Source organism: Pteropus vampyrus, unplaced genomic scaffold (assembly GCF_000151845.1).
Source record: "Pteropus vampyrus isolate Shadow unplaced genomic scaffold, Pvam_2.0 Scaffold2158, whole genome shotgun sequence".
NCBI lineage: Eukaryota > Metazoa > Chordata > Mammalia > Chiroptera > Pteropodidae > Pteropus > Pteropus vampyrus.
In genome coordinates, this window is record NW_011890939.1 from 136,717 (window position 1) to 158,451 (window position 21,735).

Genomic DNA, 21,735 nt, shown 5'->3' on the forward strand with positions numbered 1-21,735 from the left:
ACATTCTTATTTACCATAATAGTAACTACCAGTTATGAGTACCTACTGTGTGGTAGGCTGTGCACTGAGTATTTTATGAACTTTACTTCTAATTCCTACCTCAGCTCTGCAGGGTATCTGTGTTACACATTAGGACCTGATGTTTAGGTAACTGACTCAGAGCTATCTATTATATCAGTTCACAGTAAACTAAAACAAATATCTACTTTCCCAAATTTATTAGTTTACAAATGGATTTTTTCACCAGGTGGGTCTAAGATGTGATTTGAGAGGCATAGAAAACTTTCTGCTCAAAAATATCTCTTATTGTGGTTATTTTGTTATTGCCAGTCAAAATATTGAAGGTAACTGTCAGTCAAGATGTTTTGGGGGGGAGTTATAGTTTCAACTGAGTTATAGTTTCAACCATTAACGTTTTTGTTTAAATTAGTTTATCAGATTTTTTTTTTTTTACCACAAGTTGAATAGAATTAAAAAGGAAACATGACTTATAAGCGAAGCGGAAGGAAAAATTGATTAATGCTCTATTTAGAAGGAGAAATTGAAGATGGGGTGGCTGGATGGTTAGCATTGCAGGCGTCAGATCAAGGACGACAATAAAATATCTAGTTTGGAATTTTGCTTAGGGTGAAGTCCTGGTTGTTGGATACTAACAATCTGGGGAGGTGGGAGTCCTCTGGAGAGAAAGGAAGGATGTATCTCTCTTCCCTCAACACAGCATTCCTTTTCTTTCCCCTGATGTTTAGCAACTATAATCTTCCTCCCTGTGGTGGTCTTGTAAGGAATGAGGCACTGGGCAAGTGGATATATGTAAGTCAGACTATTTGTTTATTCTGTTACTTACGCCATTGCAGGCATAGTGGAAGTGGAGAGTTTGTTTTTCCTATCATCATAAACTTAGCTCTAGTCCTTTCAAAAAGCTATGATAGTGTAGGTCTTTTGGGTATTTACTTCAGGAAATTCAGTGTCCAATATTTTGCTTAAGGAATTAACATATAAGGAAAAATCTGTTTTCTCAATGTTTTGTAGTAGTGGCATTTTGTGTAAGTCTGTCAAATATGGTTCAGTCTGCAGGCCAAATCTAGGCCTCAGCCTGTTTTTATACAGCCTGTAAGCTAAGAATAGTTTTTGATATTTTTAAATGGTTGAAAATAATAAAAGGAAGATATGAAAATTATATGAAATTCAAAGTCAATTTGCAAAAATAAGTTTTCTTGTAATACAACCGTACTATATTGCCTGTGACTGCTTTTGAGCCACAAAAGCAAAATTGGATAGAGACAGCGTGGTCTGCAGAGCCTAAAATATTCACTCTCTGGCCCTTTATAGAAATAGTTTACTGATTCATGCCATAGAGGAATTACAGCATTTTTTAAAGGCATTAGTTAACATTTTCAAATTTTAGACTGTTACTGCATTCAGATATTTTAGGCTGTCAAATCTAGTTCTGTAGACATGAGGAGTTATTAACATTTTGATTACATTAAAACAAGCCTCAACTTGATTACCATCATCAAGAGCAGATTTATTATAACTAGCATTAACTAGCTTCCTTCCTTTCTGTCCTGGAAGAAAACTAAAGAATTGTCAGACCCTCCCCCACTGCATTCTGTTCTTTAGAGCTGATGAAGGAGCAGGGGAGCAGGTAGGCACAGAGTCTGTTGGCCTGCAGGACAGATCTCAATTGTGTGGAACACTTGGTAGTCTGAAATTTGACTTTCTCAATTTTTCCTTCCACCTAGCTTATATAAGGCATAAGTTTCCTTCAATTCTGTTAAATTTGTGGTAAGAAAAGAAAATCTGATAAATTAATTTAAACTAATATATATAAAGAAGAGAGGGGTGTAGGGTAAGGGAGAGAGGAAAGGAGAAAGAGAAAAACATGACCATGTGAACATGAATGGAAGAAGTGAGTATAAAGAAAGTCACAGAGGTGAAGCATAGGAGCCAAGGCACCAGGCAAGGCAGCCATGGCCTCCAGCTTGAGTATCATGTCCCCATTGCTGAACTCATTCCCCTTGTGGAGGTCAGCAAATCTGGCTGTCTTAGTCTGATGCCACTGAATATTCAGATGGTATAACTCCTTGTTTTCTGATTTATGCAGACCAGACAGCCTTCTAATTATAATCTGACTTTTCATTTCATCTAAAACTAGAGAGAGACATGCTCCTTATGAAAGCTAAATATTTTAGTTTGCCTGGCAGTTAACAATTTGGATTTCTGGCTTTCCATATAAACTCTAAAACTTAGTTAATGAGAACTCCTGAGATGGATCCACTTTTGATATACTGACAAAATTGTATTGCCAAGCTTCAGAAACTGAAGGTCAAATTTTATGTTTTTAAAAATGAACCAAGGAAAGACCTCTTTCTAGGAGGGCAACTACCTTCTCTAGTATTTAGCAAACTCTGTATTATTGTGAACCAAGCACTTTTGGGGGGTAAACTTCAGCGTATGTACATGTTTATAAATATATATGTGTATACATTAGTAAGAAAAAGTATCACAATTTTGTGAGATAATTTTTAAAAATCTGTAAATACTCTGTTTTTGTGAAGTTTCTGAACCTCAAATCATTCAACAGACATTTCTTGTATACCTACTGTTTGTAGGCTCTGAGTAGCTCTCATTTTCAGTGAGGTAGATCAACATGTGAACCTTACAGTGTAGCAGGTATAACAGGATGGATTTGTACGCTGTTCAGTAGGAGCCCAGGGAGAGGACAGCTCCACCATCTCTCTGGGGAACTCTGGAATGCTCCCCTAAATGGAAATGATGTGGGAATCTGGACTTGACTGAGAGCCTAATATGAGGAGGGAGTGGGAAATTCATCACAGGTAAAAGAGCAGCAGGATCGTGGAGATACAAAGGTGTGTGCTGAGTTTGGGGAGCAGTGGTTGAGGAAGGGGATTCACTCTTGGGAGGGAAAAAAAGACTACAAATGAGGCCAGACATGTAAGTAGGTTGTGAAAGGTTGTGTCTCATATGCCATGCCAAGGTCTTTAAACTTTATCCCAGTTAAAATAGACATCTATTGAGTCTTAAACTGGGAACATAATATGATAGGATTTGTGTTAAAAATAATAATAATAACTTTGATAGCAGTGAGGAATAGGAGAAATATTGATGATAATGGTGATATTTATTTTTTATTGAACTCTTACTATGTGCCACTTTACCCTCATTAATACTCCATTAATTAAAAGTTAATTTTAGTAGTAGCTCTATGGGATATGAGTATAACCATCCCTTTTTAGAAGAGAAAATAGCTGGTTAAGTACCAAGGCTGAGGTCTCAGTTCAGGCCTGTTGACTGTAAGCCTCTTAACCTCTGCACTCTGCACTCTGGGGCCTCTTAAGGAAGGGAGAGTATGAGGATCAAGGACATCAGCTGGGCGTGGTATGTGTGATATGTCGAGAGCCTTAAGGCATGTTTATGGAAAGGAAGGGAGGAATGGAGATGACATTTCATACATTAGATCTAATGATTTTGGTGACTGGGTTGTTGAAAAAGAGGGAGCTGAGGATGACTCTGAGATTTTAACTTAGATAACCAGGTACCAAGGGATACCTTTGATCAAGGTAAAGGACTTAGTTGGTACTGCTGTACAATATTCAGCTCCCCACTCCCTAAATGATAAATAAACATAATTAAGCACACCAGTTGCATAGTATCTTTACCATAAAGTAGCATGTGTATGCAAATAATTTTACATAAGAATGCGTTTCTGTATATCTAGTTAATAGTCACTGTGGCATAATTTTTAGGTTTATGTCTCTCTAACCTGGATATTTATAAAGGCGGTACTGATTTCTAGTAAAGTTTGCTATTAGAAGCACTAAATTCTATTAGTGAAGTTTAATATTGCAGACAGGGTTTCTTTTTGTTCTTTGTGCTTATTTACTGCTGGGTTTTGAAGACTATACGTAGGTCTTCATTTACCAATTAAGGAAATTGTTTCTGAAAACCAGCCCTTCTCATCTGTTTTTGCTAGTCTCATGATTTTTTTTAACCTTACTATCTCTAATATGTCTTATATTGATCCTTTACTCTTACAATTTATTTCTAATAACTTTCTCATTATCATCTTTCTTAGAGTATGCTTCCTAGCATAAGGTTTTTACATTTTTTTTATTTTTCCAACTTTACTGAGATATAATTGACATATAGTATTGTATACTTTTAAGGTATACGATGTAATGATTTGAGACATTTATGTATTATGAAATAACCATCACTTCACATATACCATTTTCTTGTTATGGCAAGAATATTAAAACTCATAGCAACTTTCAGGATTACAGTATGGTGTGGTTAACTATAATCTCCATGCTATATATTACATCCCCCAAATTTATTCTTATTCTTGGAAATCTGTACCCTTTGATCAACACTTCTCACCCCTGGCAACCACTATTCTACTCTCTAAGAGTTTGATGGTTTTAGATTCCACATATAAGTGAGATCATATAGTATTTGTCTTTGTCTGATTTAGTTCACTTAGCATAATGACCTCAAGGTCTGTCCATTTTGTCGTAAATGACAGGATTTCCTTTTTAGTGGCTGAATAATATTTCTCTGTGTGTATGTGTGCGCATGCATGTGTGTGTGTCACAGTTTTTTATCCACTTATCCATGGATGGACATTTAGGTTGTTTCCATGTCTTGGCTATTGTAAATAATGCTGCAAGGAACAAGGGAACACAGTTATCTTTTTGAGATAGTGATTTCATTCCCTTCGAATATGTACCCAGAAGTGAGATTACTGGATCATATGGTAATTCTATTTTTAATTTTTTGAAGATCCTCCATACTGTTTTCCATAGTGGCTGTACTAATTTGCAGTCCCACTAATAGTTCACCAGGGTTCCCTTTTTTCCATATTCTCACCAACACTTGTTGTCTCTTGTCTTTTTGATAATAGGCATTTTAACAGGCGTGAAGTAATACCTCTTTGTGATTTTGATTTGCATTTTCCTGATGTTAGTGATGTTGAGCCCTTTTTCAATTTGTATGTCTTTGGGAAAATGTCTGTTCAGATCTTGTGTTCATTTTTAAATCAGAGTTTTTGGTTTCTTGCTATTAAATTGTATGAGTTCCTTATATATTTTGGATATTAACCTTATATTAGATATATGGTTTGTAAATATTTTTTCCCATTGCATAGGTTGCCTTTTCATTTTGTTGACAGTTCCTTTTGCTATGCAGAAGCTTTTTAGTTTGTCATAGTTCTATTTGATAATTTTTGGGTTTTTTGCTTGTGCTTTTGGTGTCATTTCAAAAAAAAAAAATCATTGCCAAGGCTGATGTCAAGTTGCTTTTCCTCTATGTCTTCTTCTAGGAGTTTTACAGTTTTAGGTCTTGCATCCATTTCGAGTTGGTTTTTGTGAGTGATTTAAGATAGAGATCCAGTTTCCTTCTTTTGCATCTAATGTAATGTTTTGTTTCTTCTGTTTTATTAAGCATTATTTAGAAGTGGTAAGATATGTCTTTTATATTGTAACAAGTGGTGGCTACTCAGGCTTTCACTATGGGTTTCGTTCATGTGATACTGTACCTGAGAATTAGCAGTGAACCTTTTTAAACTTTCATTTTCTGAAAATTGTGTGCATGTAATATCTATAGGAGCCACATGATGGCAGAAACGGTGCTTTGAAAATTGTGGACTTGCAAGCATGCCATAAGAATGTTTGCTTTGTATGTTCATCTTTCTTTTAAAAAAATGAAGGTATAGAGTTTAATAAAGGGAGTCTCCAAATACCTATCTTAAGAAATAAAACATTACAAGTATAGTTGAAATCTCTTGGTACATTTTCCTAATTATTTTCCCTCTCCCTGATTTTCCTCCATGAGAAAAACCACTTTTCTCAATTTGGTATGTATCACATCTCTGTATATCTTTATACATTTATTACATATTTATGTATTCTCAACAGTGCATAATAGGATTGTTTCTGCTATTTTAGAGTTTATATAGTCTATATTATTCTGTGTTATTACACAAGTTGTGCTTTTCACTCAGCATTGTTTTTTAGATTTATTCATGTGGATGGATTTATGTGGCTTTAGTGAATTATTTTCCCTTTGTAGCTATGTGGTATTCCATTGTAGTAAAATACACAACTTTTTACGTGTGTTATCTTGGTGATAGATATTCAAAGAGACAGTATGGTAGAGATTGTAGAGTGAGGAACTGAGGACATGATGTTACTTTCCAGTGCTGTCACCAGCTGTAGACCTTGGTTTCTACTTTTGCAAAATGGGGATGCCACTTATTTCACAGGGTGTTGTGAGTATTAAATTAAATAATATGTAAAGCATGACTACCATAATTATTATTGTTATTGCTACCACTATAAGAAGAAGACACTAATGTAGAATCAGCATTATTTGTGACATATGTTAAATTCCACTGGAAGTCATCCTGAAAAGTGGGGAGAATAGTAAAAACAAGGGCTTGTAGACAGTTGAGGTGGCTTTTTTTGATGACTTTTGTTTCCTCTAAAGTAGGAGAGATTATCCACCAAGAGTGATAAGAAAGGAAGGTGGGGTAGGTGATTTGAGAATATTGAGGGTTGAAGTGGCCCTGTTTGGGGCATGATCTGACTAGGTACATCCAGAAGAGTTTTTTGTTTAGGTGAATGTGTTTTTCTTAATGATTTTTTTTTTTTCTCAGCCTCCTTTATACCTGACAAATCATGAAGACTCTACCTTCAGAGTCTTCTCTCCCCTTCCACCCATGGCACATCTTGCTACCTTGGACCATCTTCCACAACTGGATGTCTCCAAGCTTGTAACCGTCTCCAGCCTGAATCCAAATCGTTTAAGGCTTTTTATCACTTGTCATGTAAATTTCTTAGCCTGGAATTGATGAGTCTTTAAATTATGGCCCAAAACCACCTTTGATGACTTATCCCTTCTTCTTCCTCAGCTCACACTATGTTTCCACAAAATGAGGCTACCCATTGTTCTCTGGATCAGTTTCCCACCTTTCCATGCCTTTGTTCTATTTTTTTTTCTCAACCTAGAATATTCTCTTCTGTCTCCATATGTTCTCCTTTAGAAAGCTGACATATCCTTTAATATACTTTGTGGGATCTAGGGCAAGTTATTTAACATCCCTCAGATGTGATGTCTTCAGATTCTTCATTTAAAAAGCACCCTGTAAACCTAGGATCTTACCCCAGACCTTCTATTGTCCTGTCATTGTATGTCCTGCTTTTCTTATACTGGTGTCAAAGTACTGTGTTCTGACTTCAAGGAAGTCATGATTGTGTTTATCCACATTGGTTGAAATGTTTTTAACTTTTCAATTTTTTAGTATGAAAATTTTCTAATATAAAATGGAAGAAATGACTCTCTATATACTCATTATCCAGAAAATTACTATACTGCCATATTTGCTTTATATATCTTTTTCTCTTTTTTTAATTAAGATATAATTGCCATATAACATTCTATTAGTTTCAGCTGTACAATATAATGGTTTGATATTTATGTTTATTGGGAGATGTTCACCACAATGTCTAGTTAACATCCATCACCACACATAGTTACAAAAAATTTTTTTTCTTATGATGAGAACTTTTAAGATCTACTCTTAGCAACTTTCAAATATGCAATACAGTATCATTAACTATAGTTATTGTGCAGAGGTAGTATAAGCAAGCAGCTCGTTGCATGGCTTAAACTCTAAAATTTGTTTGTGGTATAAAGTGTTCTCAAAGGAATTGAAATTGAGTTGATCACATTGTCATTTCCTCCTCATACACTCAAGCCTTCCTGAAGTCTCTGTGTTGTCTCAGTCGCTTCCATTCCCTTCCTGTTGCAGTTTAATAGCACACTTGGTTTCAGCAAAGTTGCTATGATAAAACCTGTTTTCATTAGAAACTTTGTCCCTTTCTCCCCCAGAATTCTTGGAAACATTGAGTAATTACATGCACTCTGAAAGGAAATAAGACAGCATTGGTAATTTGGACCTAAAAACTTCTAAAGAATCCAGGAATTCCGTTAAATTTGGAGATCGCCAATTTGACTCCTTTCTTTCACTGGCTGTTGCTTCCAGACCTGTAGAAGAGAAAATTAGCTGAAGAGGAAGATCTATATTAGTGGATATTGTACAAGAATACACCATGGGTCTCCCTCCAAACCTCAGATCGTCCATTCTCAGTATTCATTTAGAATAAAGCTAGACTACTTCTGATTCATTTTCAGGGAGGGGAGGTATGGGCTGGCTGAGATAACTTCGGTTTCGTCCCTTTCCAGTCTGTATTTATAATCTGGGGGTTGTCCTTACGGCTTCTGTGCCTGTCATGCTTTTGAATTTCCTAGAAGCTTCCTGATTCAGGTATTTTAGTGTCTAGAGGCAGCTCTAGTTCAGGGTGGACCTTTTGATGATTTGTGGGGGAGAGTGTTTTGGGACCCAGAGACAGCGTAGCTAGTGGCTAAAACAGGAACATTTGAGTCAAATAGATTGGGTTTGGATCCACATTCTCCCTTATTGGTTATGTTGCTTAGTCAAGACATTTAACTGCTTTAAGACTCAGTTACCTCATGGAGTGTAAAAAGGGAATAATGATGCATGCCTAGTAGGATTGAGATGAAAATTAAATGAGATAATATATATAACATGCTTGATAGGCACTCAAACCTTCCCTATTATTGGTAACAATTATGTTAGATAAATGTCCAAGAGCCTTTAACTTCATAATCGTGTGAAGTGAATATTTTTGTGTCCCAGACTTTTCTTTTGTAAATTCTCTTTTAAAACTATTTTATTAGATTCAAATACCTGCCTTCCTGTGGACAAGATTAAAGCAACACAGCTCAGGCTGTGCTTCACCAGGTCAGTTTTGTTGCTGTCAGTGAAAGGATATGGGGGAGTGTTAACCTCATCCGTGCTTACTGCCTCCCTCTACTTCCCCTCCCTGTTTAGTCTGTCACCCTGGCTCCTGTATTTCACTTCCTAAATACCTCTCACACCAGTTGTTTTCACTGTCATGCTTGTAGCCCGAGTTGTTCTCTTCCCTAGAATGCTTCATAGGCTCTTTACCTGGTCTGCTTCTACCCTTATCTCCACTTGCCCCTTCGACTGTAAACAAAAAGCCAGCCAGATATTCCTTTAGCAAAAGGGATTTATTTATGAAAAAAGAAAGGATTGCAATCTGGTTCCTGCAGCCATGGTGAGCCATGTTCAAGTCTGTGAAAAACAAAGGAAAGGAAGTTTGTTTATAGAGAGGAAGAGGAAGTTGGAAGCACTGCTGTTATAGCCATAGCGTTCTTCCTGTAGGGTCGCAACTGACAAAGGTGCGACAGGTCTTCCTACAGGTGCTCCTGATTCCTGTATTGGTTGAAGTCTGTCAGTTTTGACATTTCCTCCTTTTGATCGAGATCTTTCTCTGAAAGCATCACTGATCAACAGTCAGGTCTTCCAATTTCAGCAGCCTTTTGTCCCTCATTGTCAGGGAGGACCTCTGCTGGGTATCATGTCCCACACAGGAAGGAAAATGCATGGTCTGAAAAATGCTTTTGTCCAGGTTTCACAAGCAACAGGTGCAGAACTCAACAGCGAGAAAACAGAGCAAAATTAAAACAACATAACAAACTTAGTTCATACGATAGTTCCAAAACAGGAACCATACCTGAAAGCACTGAACTGTCGTTACTGTTGTGGACATTGACTCTCTTGATGATAGGTCCAGTAACTGGTGAGGTTTTCCCTTTCACAATAGACTGGGAAGTGAGGACAAGGGAATTTTCCATCCAAGGAAGAGAAAAGGAAATAAATAAGGTAAGAAGCAACAGGAACAAAAGGTTGTACAGGCCTGATGGTCATTTTGGGAAAGCTCACTCCTTCAGATGTATCTGCTTCAGTTTTTGACAGCTTTACTCTCAGGTCACCCGACTGTGTGCAGTTCCAGTCATGGTTTGATGCTTTCTGTAGGTGCAACATGTGAAATCAAGAGACTGCTCCTGGGAGTTTAGCAACACAGGGGTTGGTCAGCAGTAGCTGATAGCTGTCCTTTCAGCAAGACTGGAGGGAGTCTTTTGGAGATGTCTTTTCTGGTAAACAAAAAGTCTCTAGGTTGTAGAGTGTGGTATTTGGGGTTTTAACCTCCTTAGAGGACACTGTGAAAAGATTGCTCTACTAAAGCATGGTTATTTTCAATAGAAACAATCAGGTCTTCACAGCATTAAATCATTTCTCTTTTTATCAACTGTGGATCAAGGAAGCAGGAGCCATATGCATGGAGCTTCCTGCAGTTATCTCAAAAGGTGAGAGTTTATAAGCACCAAAGGGGTTGGATCTGAGATTTAAAAGGACCAACAGCCATGCTTTTGCCAAAGTATCGGAGGGTCTGTACAAATTGTGCCAGTTGAATCTTAATAATGTTGTTAGTATATTCAACCATGCCTGCGCGTTGGGGGTGGTAAGAGCAGTGAAGCTCTGTAAAACAAGCCAAACAGCACAGACTTGTTGAAGCTCATGACCAGTAAAATGGGTTTCCTGATCACTGTGGAGTTTCAGAGCAGATCCCCATGGGGGGATAATCTTTTCTAACAGAACTTTAGCCACAGAAGAGGCAGTAGTTTATCTACAAAGCTTTAGTCCAGTGAGAAAACATACAGATCATGACTAAAATGTATTCATATCCATGAGTTGGGGGAAGCTATATCAATTTATTTGCCAAATGTCAAATGGTCCATTAGGTTGTTTAAAATATCCAGGGGCATTGTGAACAGGCTTCCCTGGGTTATACTTTGGGCATATTAGTATTTCTTGGCCATATTAGTATTTCCCCATTGGTATTGATTTATAAATGCTAATCATTTTGTCAGCAGACCAATGATTTAATGCATGTACAGTAGTTAGGAGTGGAAGTTTTAGAACTTGGGTTCTTATGTGGTTCTAACCAGAGCTTTCTCTTTTTATCAAACCAATTATTGAAATTCTTTTTAATATATTCAAAAACATAAACATATAAACTTTTTAAAAATGTTTTTTATTTTTTAATTACAGGTGACATAATATTATATTGCTTTCAGGTGTACAACATTTATATATCTTACAAAGTAATCACCCTAGTAAGCCCAGTACCCATCTGACATTATACACCAATATCATTGACTGTGTTCCTTATGCTGTACTTTACATCCACAGAAGTGTTTTTGTAACTGCCAATTTGTACTCCTTAATCCCTTCCCCTTTATCACCCACCTCTCCAAAACCCTTCCCATCTGGCACCAATCAGTTTTTTCTCTGTATCTATGAGTTCATTTCTATTTTCTTTGTTTGTTTATTTTTTCTAAGATTCCACATATAAGTAAAATTATATGGTATTTGACTTATTTCACTTAGCATAATACCTTCTGGGTCCATCCATATTGTTGCAGATGGTAAGATTTCATTTTTTTTTTGGCTGAGTAATATTCCGTTATATATATATATGTATCAAATTTTCTTTATCCAATTTTTTGATGATGGATAGCTCGGTTGCTTCCATATCTTACCTATTGTAAATGCTGCATTGAACATAAGGGTGCATATATATTTTTGAATTAGTGTTTTGGATTTCTTCAGATAAATACCTGGAAGTGGGATGCTGGGTCATAAGGTAGTTCTCTTTTTAATTTTTTTAGAAACTGCCATACTGTTTTTCATAGTGGCTGCAGTAATTTACAATCCTACCAACAATACACGAGGATTCCCTTTTCTTCACATCCTCACCACCAGTTCTTGTTTGTTGATTTTTTGGTGATAGCCATTATGACAGGTATGAGGTGACATCTCGTTGTGGTTTTAATTTGCATTTTCCTGATGATTAGTGACATTTTCATATGTCTCTTGGCCATCTGTATGTCCTCTTTGGAGAAATATGTATTCAGGTCCTCTGCCTATTTTTCAATCAGATTATTTAATTTTTTTGATATTAAGTTGTATGAGTTCCTTATATTCTTTTGGATATTAACTCCTTATCAGATGTATCATTGGCAAATATCTTCCCCAGTTCAGTACATTGTCTTTTTGTTTTGCTGATGGTTTCCTTCAATGTGCAAAAACTCTTTAGTTTGATGTAGTCCCATGTGTTTATTTTTTTCTTTGTTTACCTTGCCTAACGAGATAGATCCAAAAAAATTACTAAGAGCAATATCAAATTCTTATTCTTATTTGGCTGAGAGTTTTTATTATAATAGGATGCTGGATTTTGTCAAATGCCTTTTCTGCATTTATTGATATAATTATGATTTTTATCCTTCATTTTGTTTATGTGGTATATATCACATTAATTGATTTGCAGATATTGAACCAACCTTATATCCCAGGAATAGATCCCACTCGATCATGGTGTATGATCTTTTTAATGTCTTGCTGAATTCAGTTTGCTAGTATTTTGTTGAGGATGTTTGCATCTGTGTACATCAGGGCCTATACTTTTCATTTTTTGTAATGTGTTTGTCTGGTTTTGGAATCAGGGTAATGTTGGCTTAGTAAAATGAGCTTGGGAACCTCCCTCCTCTTCGAGTTTTTGGAATAGTTTGAGAATGATGGGCTTTAATTCTTCTTTGAATATTTGGTAAAATTCACCTGTGAAGCCATCTGGTCCAGGACTTTTGTTTGTTGTGAATTTTTTGATTACTGATTCGATTTCATTCATAGTTACCAATCTGTTCAAGTTTTCTGTTTCTTCTTGATACAGTCTTGGAAGATTGCATGTTTCTAGGAATTTATCTTTTTCTGCCAGATGTTTCAATTAGTTAGCATATAATTGGTCATAGTATTTTCTTATAATCCTTTTTATTTCTATGGTGTCAAATGTCACCTTTCTTTTGTTTCTGATTTTATTTATTTGGGCCCTGTTTCTTTTTTTTTTCTTGAATATTCTGGATAATGCTTTATCAATTTTGTTTATTTTTTCAAAGAATCAACTCTCGGTTTCATTAATCTTTTATGTATATATTTTAGACTCATTTATTTCCACTGTGATCTTTATTATTTCCTTTTTTCACTTTGGGCTTTGTTTGTTCTTCTTTTTCTGGTTCTTTTAGGTGTAAGATTAGATTTTTTATTTGAGATTTTTCTTGTTTCTTGAATTAAACTTATTGCTATGAATTTCCCTCCTAGAACTGCTTTGGCTATGTTCCATAAATTTTTGGGGTTTTGTGGTTTTATTATCATTTGTCTCAAAGTATCTTTTGATTTCTTCCTTATTCTCTTTGTTAACCCATTCGTTGTTTAGTAGCATGTTATTTAGCTTCCATGTATTTGTATATTTCAGTTTTCTTCTTGTAATTGATTTCTAGTTTCATATCACTGTGATCAGAGAAGATACTGAATATGATTTCAGTCTTCTTCAATTTATTGAGATTTGTGGCCTAACATGAGTTTGTCCTGGAAAATGTCCACGTACAGTTGAGAAATATGTACATTCCACTGCTTTTGGGTAAAATGTCAGTTAAGTCCATTTGTTTTAATATGTCATTTAAGTACACTGTTTCCTTGTTGATTTTCTGTCTGGATGATCAATTCATTGATGTCAGTGGGATGTTAAAGGACCCTAATATTACTGTATTACTTTCAGTCCCACTTTATACCTGTTAGTATTTGTTGTATAGATTTAGGTGCTCTTATGTCGGGTGCATAGATGTTTATGAGAGTTAGGTCTTCTTGTTGGATTGATTCCTTTATCATTATGAAATGCCTTTCTTTTTCTATTGTTAGAGGAGGCGAACATAGTGTTTACCTACTCTACCATCTTGATCGGAAGTCCTATTCCAATCTTGTTTTTTTCTTTTCTGAAGCCAATTGTTGGGCTTCGCTGGCCAGTTCTTGTAACGTATTAACTGGGGAAATATCCCTTTGGAACATGAGAGGTTCCTTTAAGAGTAGCATTCCTTGTGGAAATATCAGCAAGATAATTTTCTTTACCTTCTAGAGAGTCAAATTTAGAATGCCCTGGGATCTTAATAATAGCTAAAGTGACAGGTAAAAGTGTAGCATCCAAACTCCTGAACATACAGGCTATTTCTGATTTATTTCCAATGAAAGGAGGGAAGCCATGCTCCTTCCATAATATTCCAAAATCATAAGCTACTCTGAAGGTTGTATTTACTGTCAGTATAAATGTTGGCAGTTTTGCCCTTGGCCTAAATAAATACAAGCTGAAATGAGAGTATATAATTCAGCCCATTGAACTGAAGAGGGACCATGGTTTTAAAAATATATTCATCTAGGGTACCTGTAGAAGGGATGGCCTAAAAATATTTAGATAACTGAGATTTCATTTTTCATAGACTTTTCTCTAAGCAAGGACCCAAACAGCCTAAAAAACTCAAACAACTTAAGTAGCTTGAATAGCTTAGGCATCCTGCAGGCTTAATACCATCCATTTCCACTTAGAACAGTCCATTCCAGAAGGGGCAGGCTGACTGAAGCAGCACTGATTCAGAGAATCATTCCGGTCCCAAGGGAGCAAGGCCATAGGCTGACAGCATAGTTCTAGTAGATCATATAGTTAGTGCTAGTATTCCCCCACTAGACCGAAAGCTCCATGAGGACATTGGGTCTCTAGTGCTTAGAACAGAGACTGCCACATTTAGAAGTGCACCAAACATGTGTGAGCGGAACAATTGGAATGGGAAGGTGCACAGTACATTCTTCTGAAACCTGTTACTGGATCCTACCTGCCAGTCCTCTTGTAATGTTATCTGTATATGTACCCTTCTCCTTTCTCACAAGAGCGTCAACTGGACCCCCATCTTAAATTTACCATGGTAGACCCACTGCACATGACTTCCACTTTTGCATACCAACTCTAAAGCTTTGACCCTGCCTTGGAAAGTCCACTACTCTGCCAGTCTCATCACCTCGACACATCTCTGTCAGTCATATACTGAGGTTTCCTCCTCTAAGTGCCTTTACTTTTCTCTCCCTTCTCTCTACCTCAATCCTTTCTCAAGTCCAACCCTCTGTAGGGTATGCATCAGTATTTGATTATATATTGTGAAGTTTTGTGAGATGTCCTTCCTCATTAGATTGCAAATCCTTTGGAAAATAGAATAATGTATCTCCATTTAATTTTTGTCTTCTTCATTATTTTAAACATTTAAATTTTTATTTCATTATTATAGAACTATATTTGTCCTTTGTAGAAAAATTAGAAAATATGGATAATCCAAAAGAAAAAGTAATTTTAAATCTTTTCAAATCCTACCAATCAGAGATATTTTGGTATATACTCTAACAGACTCTGGTATGTGTGGATATGTGTGTGTACATATGTATATGGTGTATACATATGTTGTGTTTTCATGTAAAATGAATCATATAGTCAGATAAAAGGAATCATATGGTGTATAGTATCCTGTAGTCATTTATTTACTCAACAGTATATCCTGAATACCTTTTCATGTCAAATAGTTATATTCAGTTGCCATTGATTGCTCTGGAACAGTAAAACTGAATAGAAAATATTAATGTCCTTATTGACATAATTATGTCTTCAGAGCTTTAAAATTTTAAATCCTATTTTTATCATTGAATTGAACTTTTGTCTGAGTAAGGGTAAAAAAAAGTAACAGTAAATGAAGGAATAATACCGATATCTGAAATGAGGCAACATAACTTTTTGTTATGTTGTTGCCTTTAAGATTGAACTTTACACAAAACCTAGGGAATATTTTGATAACCTGGTGAAAACAGTTTTCAAGTGAAAGTTGACGTGTTGACAGTACTAACTGTAGCAATGAAACCTCTACTAGGGTGGAGTAGGTATTGTGGTTTATTTTTTACAACACACCTCTTGAATTCCAGGGCTGGGAGAACCATGTTTGTTCTTTCAAGTCCTCAGAAGATTAGATTTGCTGGCTTATGACTGACTAATTACCTTGGAATGTGAAATAACTGTTTCTTTTCTCCTCTTGTGCACAAGTACTTCATGTATTGAATTTTTTTTAATTGAGGGTTTACTTTAAAAATATGCTCAGCAGATAAAAGAAGAGATCATTGAAATCATCTGATTTAGCTGCTTCTGTTTACAAATGGAAAAATCGAGGACTTCTATAGTTAACTGACCTCCTGTGTGCTTATATGCCAACCACAGCAAGTGAGTTGCCAAACGTGAAACTATCAGCTGGATATCTTCTTTGTTCGCTCTTGTACCTACACCAACTTACCTTGTGCTGTCTTTCAGCTCTTTGAAAATGTGGGATGGGATAGGTTACTTGAAATTTCATTCTAAATTCTTTTGAAATATGCCAGGAAAACTTGCCATATTGTGACAGTGGCTTTTGAGAACATTTTTTAATTGTCTAACAAAAGACTGTAGATGACTCCATGTTGCTGGTTGTGAGAGAGACTTCTTTGTGTTTCTAACTCAGAATCATACAGTCAGGTTCTCACAAGCTTTCGACAACATTTCAACCTGTACGTTTGAGAGATATAGAAAGGCTAATTAAAGAAAAAAAATCACAGGAGCTTGTAGACAGTTACAGTATTATCTCCTTATAATGGGATCATATTTTTGGTGATTTTTATCTGACTCTGGGCTGTTTTTCTAGATAGTTGATTCTGCCTCCTCATACTCTCTGCTTTGATTAATTTGAACTTGAACATACTCACAATGGCATATTGTAGTTTGAACTCTTCTGCTGCAGTATTTCTAACACTGGGTCCTTCCTTCACATTGATAGCCCATAACACTCTTGAGAGGCCTCATTTAGGAAGATATTATAGCTAGATAATAAATGTTAAAGAGATGAATGTGTTAGAAAAAGTGAGGAAGGATATTCTTGCTCTATTACAGAAAGTTTGCTTTCCCCTATAAATGATTATTCATGAGATAAAATTTAAATTAAAAAAGGATTCATTTCCGTTAAGTTCAGAGACAGTTGCAAAACATAAAATTCTTCTCATCATATGTCACACAAGAAAATTAATGGCCTGGAAACGTACAGCTGCTTGACCAGTTTACAGGCCTTTAGTACCTAGTATAACTGGGCTAATAAGGCCCAGTTAACTATAACTCTGATGTGGAAGCCAGTTTGCAGCTGTCTTAATTCTGTATAGGAGATAGAACTGACAGTTCAATAACACTAATGATCAATTTTAAAGGTTTGATGTTTAACTAGGTTTCTTTCCCTTCCGATGCATGGGGGAGAGGTGGGGTACTTGAACCAAGTACACTGAAAATTGGACTATGTCAGGTATAGGTAAATATTTAGGCTAATTTTGTAATTCTTATTCCAAATGGAAAGTGTTTATACTTGTATAAGGTACTGTTTTACTCTACAAATGTGAAAAGCTTCTGAGGTTTTACAGTCTCACCAAGAAAGTAAATTTTTCCAAAAACTGAAATTGATGTGCCTTTTAAAAATCTCATTTAGGTAATGTTAATTTTTTTTAAGTTTCAAAACTCTGGAGCCTTAATCTCAAGCATAGCACTGTAAAGTGATTAGGCTTTCAAAATCAATTGTTGAACAACTAAGCCAAAGAACTTATTTATTTAACAAATACAGATGTCTAACATGTAGCTGCCTCTGTAGACACCATAATACGTTCAATATATTGCTGCCCTCAAAGAGCTGTTATTCCAAGAGGAGGGATGGGTAAAGAAAGAACCCATCGTGAGACTGACTGTGTGGTTCCGATGACAGAAGTAAGCACAGGGAAATCTGGGGGCACAGAAGGGTACTTGTGGATACCTAAGATCTAGAAAAGCTTCATATAAGAGATGACTCTTGCCCTGAGGCCTAGTGGGATTACTAGAAGCTAGTCCTGCCAGAGGTCCCTTCCAGCCTTATGAAGCTGCATGTGGAAGGAGGTGAGAGGAAGCAGTTTGTCCTGGGAACTGCCTGGGGTTCAGTACCTGCGTGGTGGGGGAGCAGAGCTCAGCAGAGCTCAACTGGAGCCTGCTGGCAGTGCAGACATCAAAAAGTTTTTTTTTTTTTTTCCAGCAGGATCAATAAGTGATCAAATTACAATAAAAAAAAAAACCACTTTGAAATTTGGAGAATAGATTAGAAGTGGGTAAGGTTAGTGGCAAAAAGATCAATTAGGAAGCTGAGAGAAATTAAGGAGAGACAACGGGAACTCTTCCGAAATAGTGTTTAGTCCAGTACAGGGCACCAAGTAAAATATGTATTAAATGAACAAATAAAGATCAATGCAAACTGGAAGACCTAATATAAAGTCCATCTGTTGCTTTCTGAAAGATCTTTCTGTTCTCTGAAATGGTTATAAAATTTTATGCTCGCATGCATTTTCTGAGTGTCATTAACTTTCATCAGATGCATAAAAGATCCATGACCCTCTAAAAGAAGGAAAACTACTGGGTTAGATGTTAGTCTGGCAGAATAGAAACCTTGTGTAATGAATGCTCCACAGAGCTTTGTATTTAGTCATTTCAATCAAAGGCTAACATTTATGGAAGAAATTATCAGCTATGCTAGTAACAGAAAGCTGGAACAGGTACCTAATTATGCCGGGAGTCAAAGTACAGATTCAAAGAGAAACCAACTGTTTGGACAGAAGTGAATAAAAAGTTGTAATTAGATTCATAGACCAGCTGCACTGTAGTGGATGTGGAATGGAAGATGCTCACCTTAACAATTTTTGTGAACTATTGTTCTTTAACAGCTTTTGGGCATGAGGGAAAGGGGAGAGTCCCAGGAGTTTTATGAGGTGGTAAGTGCTTCATCACTAGAATCCTTTAAGGAGAGGCAGAATCCCAGGGAAGAGATGTTGTACAGGAGTGAGGCCATATGGAGAATAAGAAAGAAGTCTTCACTGAATGGGAGGCTAGACTGGCCTTCAAAGATTATTGAGTGCCAAAATGAAAAGTTTCCTTATATAGAGACTCACAGAAAATGCACTTAACATAAACCTCCTCTGTACTGTCAACAGTATACTAAGACAGTTTTTGAAATTTAAAACTCATTTTAAATAGTCCTGATCTGAGAATCAGGCACAATTTTTAACTGTTTCTAATAGAAAAATATGAAAGGAAAAAAAGCCAAAGACATATCTCTTTCGCCTGTCATGATCCTCCTGTGTGTTCTAGGGGTGTTCTCCCTCCCTTGTTGCTTATTTACAGGAGCACTGTTATGAGGGTGGAGTTGGCCGTCTGGCTGCAGCCTGAGCTAGTCAGTCGGTGGTGTATTTTGTAGCATATGTGAATTTCCCTTCCAGAAAGTAGGTCTGTCTGTGCCTGTGTACTCTTTTCCTAGTTCTTATAGAACAGTAAAATCTCAAGGCATATCTGAAGGAGTGCTAAGGAAAGAGGAAGCTTTTTTTCTGTCTCTGTTTTCAGTGAAAAGACAATAGTTAAAAGAGCTATGCCCAAAGCCCTAGACTTTAATTTTACTCAGTTGCAGAAATTTCATTAGAATGTAAGCATTGATTTACTGAAATACATATTTGTCAATACAGCCATTTTAAAAGTCAGAGGGCAAAAATTGTTTCAGTTTGTTTGTTATATAGCTTGGGAATTTTTTTCTGTTCACATTCTTTTAATCTTAGATTCACCAAATACAGGATTCGTCCTACACAGTTAGGTGTTTCCTGTCTTGTTAACCTTTAGTGGTTACCAAGCTCTTTTTCCTTTTCAGTATGATACATTACTTTTTAAAAGGCATTTTTAAAAATCAAGCTCTCTTGTTTGTATTTTTCTATAGAAACAAGTCCTATTTAATATTGAGGTTTCTGTGTTTGCAGTGAATACAATTAATTTGTAATTTGTCAGGTATCTATTCTGCTTTGCTGCCTAGAGTGAAACAAATTAAAGATCGCTGGTTTCTCTTCACTTGTTTTTCACCTGTCTTGACAAAAATGTGAGAATTTGACATTTTAGGAATCCTAATTTTATATGTTTCTATCACTGTAAATTTTAAACTTTTCTGTAATTTAGATCTCAGTAGGATCCTAGGGCTTTTTGTACAGAAGACATATGTAAATCTTCTAAATGATTTCCATTTATTTTTGAATAAGTAGTATATTCAAAATTCAGAAGGTGTAAAGTGATATGTAAAATGTGTTCTTCTGCTACTGTTGCTCCACAAGACCCAATATTATCAGTTTTTGTGTACAGTTCCAGGGAAAGAGAGACCTCTATTGCTTGACTTTTTCTTTTTTTTACATCTTTATCACTAATTAAATCTAGGGTAGTAACAAAATTAGTAATTTTCTTCTGCAGCTTTAAAAACATACTTTATATTTTGGTGGCTGCTATAAAAAGTGTTTTCCACTGGGGCCATGGAACTAGGGAGCTGCCCAGCATCTGTATGTCCTGAGTGAAGGAGTAAGATGTAGACGCCCCTTTTCTTGTAGAGTGCCTTAAATTTTTGTATTCATAATACAGATACTCTTAGAGTGGGCAGTAGATTAACTTTTTAATTCTTGGTGTAAAAGAAAAAGTTTCAGATTGTGTTCTTGTTGTTGAGAGGATTTTAGAATGGAAAAAAGCTGATACGAATTACTCAAGGAGAATTTAAAGTCAAACTATTGGCTAAAACTTGCCAAGGATCTAGCCTGTATTTGTGATATGGTGATATGTATCGAGTGAGATTCAATCAGATTGCAGGCTAGAATGCTGCCTGGTCTTGTGCTAACATCATTTGGAGTTGAATGATAAAGAACTTACCCCACACTCTCCACACACCAAAACCCAAAACCTTTTTCTTAACTTTGTCACTGTCTAGGATCAGACACACAGATAAATATAGGGCTACATAGGCACTACAATAGTGATTAAACTGAGGTACACATTTTATGAGAGGGAAATATTCAGAATGGGTAGTTACAGATTTAGAAAATCATTGAATAGAGGTTGATAGAAGAAACCACCTTTCTTTCATTTATGAATTTTTGAGTAATAGTTAATGGAGAAAAAAGACACTTCCTTTCTAATGAGGATTTAGAGTGGTGAAAGGGAGGAATTGGACTGCTTCCCTTACAATTATGCCTTTTTTTTTCTTTTTAAGGAAAACATCCCAAAGAGCTCATGATGACCAGGCACTTTCAAAACTGACAGCTGCTTGTGAAATGTTAATGGGTTTCCTGGCAAATAAAATAGGGCAGGACCCTTCTTTAGTCATTACCTTATTGGAGCTTTTTAGCCCAGTTTCAATTCAGAGTGATGCTTTAAAGATTTATGAAAGATTGGTGTGATTATTTATAACAATTAAATTTTGCTTATTAGTAATCATGCGAGCAACTCTGGTCACTACTCCACCCTTCATGTGCCCCCCCACCCCCACCCCCAAGGTGAAAGCCCAGAGATAAGGCAAGCCAGGCCTCGCTGAGAAGGGTGTGTACCAGCAGAGAAACAGGAAGCTGTGCTTCAGCACCCGGTCTGCCTGGAGGTTTCTAATTCAGGGTCAGGTATGCTGAGGTTCCGCAAGGGACACTTCTTTCTGAGCCCTGGCAGCCACGCTGTTTACCATAAATGCCTTAAAGTGTCAAGAATTCATGTATAGAGAGAAATATGACTGCATTACAGCTTAAAGAACTTTCACATTCAGGTCTCTACAGGAGAAGACGAGATCGTCCAGATAGTTTGAGATTGAATGGGTTACCGGAGGAAGAACTAAGGTGAGTGCAAAGTCATGGTTGCCTCAAGGTCAAGGCGCCTAATGATTGCAGCGAGAGTCATGCCTAAGTGGATGCAGTAATGGGGATTACACATTTAGAAGATTCCACTAGGAACTTTTCAGTGTCTAATTAAAGATTAAACATAATCC

The 21,735-nt window shown here is 36.3% G+C and overlaps 1 protein-coding gene across 13 annotated transcripts in view; it reads left to right on the top strand.

Moving 5' to 3' along the window:
- The window catches only part of LIMS1 (LIM zinc finger domain containing 1), a 142,124-nt gene that overhangs the window by 60,733 nt on the left and 59,656 nt on the right, over positions 1 to 21,735 (top strand). Inside the window, exon 2 of one of the 13 annotated variants that reach the window (XM_023526675.1) lies at positions 21,517 to 21,586. The exons of 10 other annotated variants lie outside the window; for them this stretch is intronic. Coding sequence is in view for 1 of the 3 variants with exons in the window: in XM_023526669.1 (XP_023382437.1) it covers positions 21,480 to 21,586 (107 nt within the window). In the remaining 2 variants the exon portion in view is untranslated. Of the gene's footprint in view, positions 1 to 16,084; positions 16,104 to 21,464; positions 21,587 to 21,735 lie in introns of those variants that run through there. 2 more of the 13 variants (XM_023526681.1, XM_023526669.1) reach the window with 2 other exon arrangements.